Source organism: Solanum dulcamara, chromosome 4, assembly GCF_947179165.1.
Source record: "Solanum dulcamara chromosome 4, daSolDulc1.2, whole genome shotgun sequence".
Taxonomy (NCBI): Eukaryota; Viridiplantae; Streptophyta; class Magnoliopsida; order Solanales; family Solanaceae; genus Solanum; species Solanum dulcamara.
Genome location: NC_077240.1, coordinates 36038968 through 36050922, shown reverse-complemented (window position 1 = coordinate 36050922; position 11955 = coordinate 36038968). Strand labels below are relative to the sequence as shown.

At 34.9% G+C, this 11955-nt stretch overlaps 1 protein-coding gene across 1 annotated transcript; it reads right to left on the bottom strand.

The window, feature by feature from the left end:
• Window positions 1–8383: 8383 nt before the first annotated feature.
• Window positions 8384–9571, bottom strand: LOC129884981 (uncharacterized). The gene is made up of 2 exons (XM_055959238.1): window positions 9292–9571; window positions 8384–9087 (listed from the first exon to the last, which is right to left on the bottom strand). Exons 1-2 carry the CDS (start codon window positions 9376–9378, stop codon window positions 8611–8613), a joined length of 564 nt encoding a protein of 187 aa, XP_055815213.1. The 5' UTR covers window positions 9379–9571; the 3' UTR covers window positions 8384–8610.
• Between the last annotated feature and the right edge of the window lie 2384 nt (window positions 9572–11955).

Below are 11955 nucleotides of genomic sequence, written 5' to 3'. Positions count from 1 at the left end.
TGAACTATCTTCATAACTCAAACTCTCTTTCACCCCAATGCTCTTAGTTGGGATAACAAGTGAAGGATCTCCCAAACACTTCTTAAGAATAGAGATGTGAAACACGTGATGAATAGTTGCTGACTCTTAGGGCAACTCCAATTCATAGGCTACGTTACCAACCCTCTTCACAATATGATATGGACCAATGTAGCAGGGACTAAACTTCCCTTTCTTTCTAAATCTCATCACACCCTTCATGGGTGAAAATTTTAAGTATACCTAATCATACACTTCGAACTCCAAATCTCTCCTCCTAACATCAAAGTAGGATTTCTGGTGACTCTGAGCATTCCTCAACCTCTCTTGGATGGTTTTCACCTTCTCCATAGCTTGGTGAACCATGTCTAGTCCAATCAACTTAGCTTCACCAACTTCGAACCAACCAATTGATGATTTACATCTCTTTCCATATAGAGCTTCATAAAGAGCCATTTGAATACTTGAATGGAAGCTATTATTATATGCAAACTCAATAAGAGGTAAATGATCATCTCAATTACCTTTGAAGTCGATGATACAGTCTCTAAAAATATCCTCCAAAGTCTGTATCGTACGCTCTGCCTGGCCGTCTGACTGCAAATGAAAAGCAGTACTAAGGTTCAATCTTGAACCCAAATCCATCTGAAATGACTTCCAAAACTGATGAGATGATACACAAAGGAACTCCATCCAGTATAACAATCTCTCTAAGATACAGTTTGGCATAATCTTCTGCGGTGTTCATAGTCTTAACCGGCAAGAAATGGGTCGATTTGGTCATCCTATCCATAATTACCCAAATAGAGTCATGTTGTTTGTGGGTTAATGGTAAGCTGGTTATGAAGTCCATGTTGATCATGTCCCACTTCCATTCTGGGATCTCTTTATTCTGAGCCACTCCACAAAGCCTTTGGTGCTCAACTTTAACTTGTTGTCAGTTCGGGCACTTGGACACAAACTTTGCTATATCTCTCTTCATTCCACTCCACTAGTATACTTCTCTCAAGTCGTGGTACATCTTTGTCGAACTTGGATGAATGGAATACCTGGAATTATAGACTTCTGCCATGATTCTCTCTCGAATGCCATCAACACTTGTAACATATAATCTCTCTTGATATCTCAACACTCTATCTCCCTCTTTGGCAAAATCTATTATATTTTGCTTATGAACCTTGTCTTTTAGTTGAAGGAGAATGGGGTTCTGATCTTTCTTTCCTTTCACCTCTACAACTAGAGATGATTTAGCTCCATTTTGTACTACTATACCACCCTCACTAGAGTTAACAAGTTGAACTCCCAAACGTGCAGGTCTATGCACTTTCTTTGCCAACTCATTCTTTTCCTCTTCCACATGGTCGTACTTCCCATGGATAACCTGCTAAGAGCATCGGAAACTACGTTCGCTTTACTTGGGTGGTAGAGAATGCTCATGTCATAATCCTTGAGCAACTCTAGCCATATATTTTGCCTCAAGTTTAACTCCTTTTGATTGAATATATATTGCAAGCTCTTGTGGTCCGTGAATACATCCACATATACACTATAAAGATAGTGACTCCAAATCTTAAGAGCAACTACCACAGTTGCCAACTCAAGTTCATGAGTGGGGTAGTTCCTCTCATGGGTCTTAAGCTGTTTGGAGGCATATGCAATGACCTTACCTTTCTTCAGCAACACACATCTCAACTGAACTCTAGAAATATTACAATAGATTACAAAACTATCCATTCCCTCAGGTAGGGACAATATTGGAGCAATAGTCAATCTAGTTTTCAACTCTTAAAAGCTTTTCTCACATGCATCAGACCATTGAAACTTAGGTTTTTCTGAGTCAATTTAGTCAATGGTGAGGATATGGATAAAAATCCCTTAACAAACCTACTGAAGTAACCAGCCAAACCCAAGAAACTCCTTATGTCAATTAGAGAGGTGGGTGTAGGCCAGTTCTTAACTGCCTGAATCTTTTGACTATCAACTCGAATTCCATCACCAGATATAATATGGCCTAGGAACTCTATAAATGCAAGCCAAAATTCACACTTCAAAAACTTAGCATATCACTCCCTCTCTTTGAGAGTTTGTAGGACAATTCTAAGGTGGTTATCATGCTCTTTCTTACTTCTAAAGTAGACCAAAATATCGTCGATGAAGATAATAAAAAATGTATCCAGGTATGGATTGAATACCCGGTTCATGAGGTCCATAAAAGCTACAGGAGCGTTAGTCAATCCAAAGGACATAAGAAGAAATTCAAAATGATCATAGCGGATTTGGAAAGCCATCTTTGGGATGTCATATTATCTCACTTTCAACTGATGATAGCCTGATCTAAGGTATATATTAGTTAAGTATGTGGCACCCTGAAGTTGGTCAAATAAATCATCTATCATGGGGAGAGGATACTTGTTCTTTATGGTGACCTTGTTCGGTTTCTAGTAATCAATGCACATTCTAAGGGACTCGTCTTTCTTTCGCACGAATAGGATAGGAGCGCCTCAAGGTGAGATACTTGGCCTAATAAATCCCTTATATATGAGGTCTTTCAATTATTCTTTCAACTCAGAGGGAGCCATCCTATAAGAAGGAATGGAGATAGGTTTTGTATCAGAAAGGACATCAATACCAAAGTCTATCTCTTTATCAGGAGGGATTTCGGGTAGATCCTCAGGAAAGACTTTAGGAAACTCATTCACAATGGAAACTAACTCAAGAGATGGAGCTTGATCATTAATATTTTTAACTCAGACTATATGATATATACATCCCTTGGAGATTAAATTTCTGCCATAAGGTAGGAAATAAATTTACCCTAGGCACTACAGAACTCCCCTTCCATTCTAATATAGGCTCATTCAAAAATTAAAACTTGATAATTCGGGTTCTACAATCAATTTTTGGCATAACAAGCATAAATTCAATCCATGCCAAAAATCACATCAAAATCTATCATGTCTAACTCAACTAAGTCAGTCATGGTATCCCTGTAAAATATTGACATAGTACAATCTCTATAGACCCTCTCAGCTAAGATAGACTCACCAACAGGAGTAGACACACTGAAAGCTCAAAAAGACACGTAGGAAAGATATCAACTTTACTAGCCAAGTAAGGAGTCACAAAAGATAATGTAGCACCCGGATTAAGTAATGCATACATATCAAAATAAAGGACTCGTAGTATACTAGTAACAACATCGGGTGTATTCTCTTGGTCTTGGAGACTAGCCATAGCATACAGATGGTTTGTTCCCCCGCCTGCACCTGAAGTTACACCTCTCTGATTACCTTTATTCTGCGGTGTTGCAGAAGAAAACTGAGCTCTACTACCTCCATCTCCCTGTCTCTTTGAAGGACACTCATTCTGGAAGTGACCTGTCTTTCCACATCTATAGCAAGAATTGATGCCCCCACGACACTCTCCTAAATGGAGCTTTCCACATCTAGCACATGGTTGCTTTCCTCAAGAATCTTGAGTCACACTTACTTGGGACTGAGAATCTTGATCTCGGAAGTTCTGGTGACTCAGCGACCTATGATCATACTTGGTATTAAGTGTAAAAGCACTTGTTGAGGAAGGTGCATAATTAGAAGAACTCTTCTGAAAGAAGGACTTGTTACCCTTACCTTATTTTTGCTCGTTCTCATGCCCAACAGACTTAGCCTTCTTGGTTAAGTTTTTCTCTCGGTCCTTTTTCTTATTATCCTCAACCTTCTGAGCATACACCATCAATCTAGAAAAATTCATGTCAGAAATCATTAGCATTGACTTATATTCTTTTTTTACATGTTTGCCCAGGCCAGAGAAAAGCTTTTTCATCTTGTCCCTCATATGAGGAATCATTTTTGGGGCATATTTGGACAACTGAATAAACTTCAAACTATACTCCTTCACAGTCATGCTCTCTTGCTTGAGGTTCACAAACTCCTCAACTTTTGCTTCCCATAGCTCTTGGGGAAAGAAGTGGTCAAGGAAGGTGCTTTGAAACTCATCCCAAACTACAGGTCCAGCATCTTCGCCGCGACTCTACTCCCACTGGTCATACCACACATTCGTCACATCCTTGAGCTGGAAGGAAACTAACTTAACACCCTCAACCTCGGTAGTATGCATTGCTTTCAAGATCTTCCACATCTCATCAATGAAATTTTGAGAATCCTTCTCAACCTTAGACCCTGTGAAGATTGGTGGGTTCATCCTCAAAAAATCTTTAATCCTTGTGGTGGCAGGCAACTCTTGAGAGCTAGAACTAGGAGTTGGTGAACTATGGTTACCCATATGGGAAGCTACCAGCTGAGTGAGCATGGAAATAGCTCCTCTGAATTCTACCTCCGAAGTAGGAGTGTTTTGAACAGTAGGTATTTGGGGTACCTATGTAGACCTTGCAGGTCGGCCCCTAGTTCTCGGTGGAGGCATATCTGACTGTGGAACCTCAGTGCTGGTAGTGTTCCTTTAACTGGATGTACATTTAGGAGGCATGGTCTGCAATGTATAAACACCCGAATTATAAAGGAAGTTTTATAAAGTTAAACTCTATCGCACGAACTCAGATTCTAAAAGAAGTGAGATAATTTCTAATGTCATGTAGCATCCTGATTATAAGTGTGGTGCATGACACACCCGTAAGAAAGACTTTACTAGACACGGCTTCATATGCATTCTAGGACTCTTGAACTCTATGCTTTGATATCAAATTTATCACGCCCCGAGAGGGGACCCTAGGCGTGGACGACACTCAAAAACCATCTCTGGCCTATGAGAAAACCACTTGGTCCCATCACTCATTTGTTCATCAGCGAAAGACTTAAGTGAAAATAAGAATGTGGGCTAGCCATCATCATTGTCAAAGAAAACAAATAATCCTTAGAAGAAGTTGTTTCAAATGAGAACTACTCCAATTACATAATCAAACTCTGTCTACAAAGCCTCTAACACTATCAGACGGTGCTAATGACGTGTCTATGAATACCTCAAAACAAACATAATACTCAACAATAATAAAAGGATGAAGAGTTTCTTCGAATACAAAAAAGACTCACCAAATAGCTGGAAAGTAATAATCTTCAACGATAAGCCTGTTGAGGATCTCTAACACATATATCTGCATCATAAAATGATACAGGTCGAATGACGCCAGTACATGGAATGTACGAGTATGTAAAATGGTAGGAAAGTAAGGACAGATATCAAGAAACTTTTCTCAGGAAGGCTCAGCTCAAAACTCAATATCATCTCAACATCAATATGTAATGCAAGTTTAAAAATAATAATAAGCAATGCTTAGTCAGTTGAGAGTTTCTCTAACCAACAACCATCACTTATGCACTAGTGATGATACAACAAAGTGATTTCGTTGTCACATCCATCCAATACCTTGCCAGGACATCACCATCTTAGATCCAATCATCAAAGTCCTCTTTTTGGGACATGAGAGGCATAACCTCTATCCTACGCTGCCTAAGTAGTTTTGGGGTTTGAGTCAATTATACTCTTACCCAACTCGGTGCTCAATACTACTCCCAAAATATGTGCTCATATTAACCTCATCATCTAGTCTTATTGGACTTTTATTTAAAACATCAAACTCATCTCATTACCTCTTCATCAATCATTACACTTCAAAACATCATTTACATCGCATCAAAATATCTTGCTCAAAACATCATTTAATCCAAAGAATTAAATTCATTTAAACTCAATTATTTTTCTCTTTCAAAACTCAATAAAATACATATTCAAATCACTCTTTTTGTCAATGAATATTAAAAGCCAACATCTTTACTCAGAATAAGCGTAAAAATATTCATGAACATCAAATCAATTAGGATTCATGAAAAAGTAGACACGAACAATAATTCCAATAATAAGAGAGATAAAAATAATAATCTCAATGCATAGATATATCTAACTCGATACGATGAATTTAAATATTGGGCTCATGGACGAACTCAATTCAATACTATGAATAGCCTTACATACCTGAAATCTGAAGTTTTACTCTGAATTGAAGAACCCAATGAACACTCTTGAACCCCATGAACACTCTTGAACCCCTAGCCTTTTCTCCTCGCCTGAGCGTTCTGTGTACTACCCAGAGTATAAGAATCACCAAAATTGTATTTCTACATGACTAAAAACTAAATCTATATTTGAGAATGAGTAAAGAAGTGTATTGAGAGAAGAGTTGCTTGAGAAAGTTTGATGGATAAAATGAGGAAATAAGGTGGGTATTTATACGTGTAGAGGAGGGACCTAACAATAAATAAAAATAATTATAAAGAATGATCTTGAAAATTTAATGAAAGATTGTGATGTCATGGGTGATGTCAAATGGAGGACTGTTGATGTCATAGATGATGTCAAATTGATCTAGATCTTTCCATGGTTGGTGAGATGAACCTTCTTTTAACGGAATACCATTTTTCAGAGTTGCGTTTGTGCAAGATAACTTCCTCATTAGGATTTGGTGTCTTCATATGAATTGTAGCTCTAGAAGTCTACTTTCATCTTGTTCAAGAATTAACTGATTTAGAGTATTCTACAGTGAGATATGATTTTTCCTCTACAAATACTGTATTTTATTACAGTACCATGTCTTTCAAAAATTAATTTAGTTGACCTACTTAGCCTCTGAATCTTAAGATATGGCCTCTACGAAAGTTGTAGGTAATGTTGTGGGGGTTATTCAGAAATTTGAATCATCTAATTTGGATTATTTTATGAAAAGTTATGCCCAAAATACAGAAATAATATAATTTTCGTCGGGAACTGAAACACCACATACAACGTTTTAAGGGGTATTACAGCAAGTTACTAGTCAATCCATATCAATAAGTGTATCTATTTCCAACAACTTCTATACTGCGAAATGAAGATGTTGTTAGTAGAAGGACACATGAAAATATATGTTAGTGCTCTAAACTTTTTTTCTAACTTGTATAAACATGTACTTCTTGGATGCAATTATTGATTCATCGTATTTTAAACTTAGTAGGAAAATATAATTTCGGGGCTGAGTTAGGGTGTGTACGGGTTTATCCAAACCCACTTTGTCAAAATGATTATATTGTATTAATAACATTAAAGTTATTTTTTTTTATGTATATGTAGTAAATATGAAATGTACTTGGATTCTTCATATTCACCTTAATTATTTGTTTTGTAATATTTGACTCTTTTTTATATCTTTTTATATCCCAATTTATACGACTTACTTTCTTCTTTTTAATCAATTCAAAAAAGAATTAACATATTTTTATATTTAGTAATAATTTAATTTTAAAATATTTATTTTATTCATATTGTGAAGTTTCACTTGCATATATTGTAAAGTTGTTTTTTCCTTTATAATATACTCTTTTATTTCGAAAAGAATGATCTAATTTGACTTAATATAAAATTTAAAAAATAAAAAAAGATTTTTTAATTTTTTAATCATAAATTAAAGTTATGTCAAATATATCAAAATATATTTTTAATTTTGCGGTCTTAAATATTCCAAAATATCCTTTAATATTTGTGTAGACATTGAAATTTTGTAGGACTACAAGACGAGTACTACTTCGGTTAGAGTTTTTTGGAAGATACTCTACTCTAAATCCTAATTCGTGCCTATATAAAAGGTGTTATAATTCCTTAAAAAAATACATCTCGAAAATTCCACAAATTTATGAAATAGCCATAAAGAGATCAAAATATACCAAACTCTTCTTGATAATAAATACTTCAAGAAGATCTACAAAATCATCCTAGCTAGTTCTAGAAATATGTCACTAACGGCTCTCGAATCAAGGAGAAAATCCAGAAAGAAAAATAAAGAAAACAAACAGATTTGTATCCTACTATTTATCAATAAAATATTTTTATTTCTTTATATTTATTTATAATTGTAATTTATTTTCAATCACTTTATAATTAATCCAGAGAGAAAAATAAAGAAAACAAACAAATTTGTATCCTACTATTTATCAATAAAATATTTTTATTTCTTTATATTTATTTATAATTATAATTTATTTTCAATCACTTTATAATTTATTGTAAATAATTTGCTAATGAAATACAAATGGAATAATGATGTAAGCAATTAGCGCCTCAATTATTCACAAGTGTGAGTGAGACCCCACAAGCAAACGGTCACTAAGAATAGTTGTACAACAATTGGGCATGAATTCATCTACTTGTGTCCATCACTTCAAACAATGCTTGATTATGCAAACAAAATATTTATTTATGATTAAATATACTGCAAAAGCTAAAACGCCAAATAGTAATATAATATGGATAGGATGGGTAATAACATGGTCAAAGTAAAAGTATGTTTGTAGCACTTCATTACAATAGGCTGCAAAATCCATACAAGAAACAAAGTTATTTCATGCCATCAATAAAGCACTTTTACATAAAAGGATCATTGGAAGTTGCACACCATCCTAAGAGCAAAAGGAAAAAAAGATACCCTTTTAATTAAAGACTAAAGGGGTCATCACCTTTCTAATTTGGAAACCTAATAAAGGCCTAAATTAGGATAATGAGATTAATAAGCAGTAACACTTAAAATTAAAATTAATTAATTAAATAGTGCTCTGTTCACGTGACCAAATATATTGGCATAGCTGAGGCTGTGGAGATCCTATGATGGTCCATGTTAAACTCCCTGAGGTTAATGTACGGGATCTCCAAATCACCTTTCCGGTGAGGAGTCAAAGTTCCGGCGAGCGGACCAGAGGACGGCCGGCTGGTAGTGCGATAAGGCGTGCTCGACCCACTTCTACTCTCAGTAATATAAACTGGCCCAGATATCGATCCTCGGAGATTAGGTCGCCGGTGATGAACTTCACCGTCATCGTCAAGATAACCGTCGGCGCCGGAGATTTTGTCACTGTTGGATTTGGTCCTCTTGAAGAAAAGCAGAGCATTTCTCCACCACCTTTTACGGCTACTGTTCTTTTTGATCTTCTTTGATGATTCATCTTTTGAGATGGGTTTTTGGAGCTTGAAATGAAGTGTATCTATGGATGACCTTGCAGTTTCTCTGATTCTGTGTTTTCTTGCTTCTTCCAAAATCTGTTAAAACAGAGGGGTCATTAAGAGATTTCTTCATAACTAAACATAACAGAAAATTTTAATGAAATTCAACATCTATTATATATATATATAAAAGAAAAAATTCTAATGAGATATAAATAACTTAATTTTCCATCAAAAGGGATTGAAATGAACCCCTAAGCTCTTACCGCTCCGCCCTGTATTGTTGAGATAGATACTTACCTGAAAATAATGTATTTGAGGGTCGAAGCCATAGTCACTGAAGTGTTGAGGTTCAACAATAGGGAAAATGGGGGATTTGTTTGACATTTTTCTGAGGGAATATAAAAATGGAGGAGAGTGGAAAGTTGAATGGAAAAGGAAAAGGGTGGATAAATGAATATTAATGGATCGCGTCTTTGGGGGCTCAATGCTCGTGCCCGTGGGTATTTGCAAACCCTAATGAATGCTTCTTACCTATTTTTGAAACTTTTTATGATTCGTTTATTGTACAGCTCCCAATGCTACAAGTTTTCTTCATATTCAATGCAATTAAATTATTTCACGTATTCAACAAGGCAGTGGTGTACAAGGGCAGAGCCACCTTGCCTTTGGCAAAAAAATTATACTCTCTCAATTTAATATTAACTAAATTTCTAAGAAAAGCATTTAAGGATAAAATTTAAATTGTATTTTTCTTTATTATTCTTTTGTTTAATCAGCTTCATAATAATGATTAAATATGAAATCATAAATACAAATAATCTCTTGTTGGAGTATAACTTTGTAAGTAGTGTAGTTTAACTCCTAAAAAATTATAAAACTTCATTAATGCAAAGGGTAAACACGAAAAAAAATTCAAACATTTCTATTGAACTTTGAACAATTCAACTATTTTGAACAATGAAAAAAATTCTAGAAATTCAATTAATATGGAATAAAGGGAGTATTATTTATATATGATGAAAATTAATTTTTATGAATATATAAAAAATGTCGAACCTCCTTCTGCTAGTATATGTGTCTATTTTTATAGATTTTAAATTTTCTTATTAAAAATTCTAGTTCCGTGACTAATGACATCTGAACATGAACGTAACTCATTCAATTCTTTCAAGATTGCTCTCTTCATACAAAGTTTATGTCGACATGTAGTATAAATTGATTAATAAGAAATTTTATTAAAATAATTTTTTTTTCATTTGATAGATTATGTATAATTATAACAAAGAAAAAAATATTATTAGATACTAAAAATTATAAAAATAATAATAATAAAGCAATTAAAACTTAATAAGATTTGTGGGTTGAACCACATTTTAGTTTATTCTAACCCATGTATCTTTTGTATGAATACTTATTAACTTAATTTTTGAGGAAATATATCAAACTCCCCATTGAATTTGACAGCAAAATTTACTTTAGCACTTTAACTACACAGGCGTTTAAATACTTATTTAACAAGTTTAAAGTTAATTAAATACCACCCTAAGAGTATAACACCACTCTCACCCACCACATCACTGTCATGTAAGCACCACATTATTAATTTTATTTATTCTTTAACACTTCTTAAATTAATTATATATATTTTAAAATCAAAATATAAAATATGGCCCATTTTTATTTTTCCTCTAAACCCCAACCCCGCCCTTGCTCCCGCCTCCACCCACCCATCACTTCTTTTGTCACGATCCGAAATCGAGTGTGATGGCACCCGCCTAACCCACCAAGACGAGTTAACCTAAGAATCTAACAATTCTAATTAAGAAAAAATGTAAAAACTAACATAATATAAATAAGAGTAAGCGACGAGTAAATTCTAAACTACCCAAGACTTGGTGTAACATGTACAAACCACTATTTCAACAGAAATGGAAAAGATATAAGTATATATGTCTCAGTTATCAAGTAGAACAAAACATAAAGTAATGAACGTCGAGAGTCTGCCGAAGAGGACAAACTGTTACCTCTCAAGCATCCAGAAGCTCGGACCGGTCAAAGAGCATTATGAGAAGGAGGTGTTGGGCTCAGATCCTACACAAATGTAGAAGTAAGGGATGAGCACCAATAACACGGTACTCAGCAAAAAGAAAACTAAACCTTAAGTAAAGGAATGCGAAACACGGGTACTCTTGACATCCCAACCACAATTCTCCATAACTACACACCTGCACTCAAGCAGCCCAATCTATACCGTTTATATTACAATGGTACTAAAAATACTAGACAGTCCACAATAGAAGCACCAATACATTCTCACTACTATACTCAGGCAAACACATATAATCTCAGGTCATAATAAATCACAGAATAAATGAATGCAAATGCAATGTCAAATATCGTGATACATGTCTGTCCTATGATACACATCCGCTGATCACCTCAGATGGAAACCCTTGGGGGCTTCACATAGACCATGTATCCGTTGAAATGACCTCGGCCAATATCTGCCTGAAGATACCTCAGCTAAAACATCCACCGAAAGAAACCTTAGCCATAATATCCGCCAAAAGAAATCTCAGCAAATCACCTCGACTCGTAAAAAGTTTGATCCCAATATCTAGTACCTTACTCATATCATTCCTCAGCCATCACATATGCAATATAACCACAAATAAAGAGTGAAGCAAGATAAATATTCACAATGATGTCGTATAAACTACAATCACACAATAGATCACTGTCTTGAAATCCACAAAACTTGGACGATTAATCCCTATTCAAATCCACTATCACCCTTCAACTCATATAATTCAATTCAATCTAATGACCCAAAATACCCTAATCACCTCATATAGAAAATACAAGGTTCAACATACTTAACAAATGTTAGAATTTTACTTGCCTTAGTCAAAAAGTCACGAATAATCTGGAATTGCCGCTTTCACTACTAAAAAGTGAAAA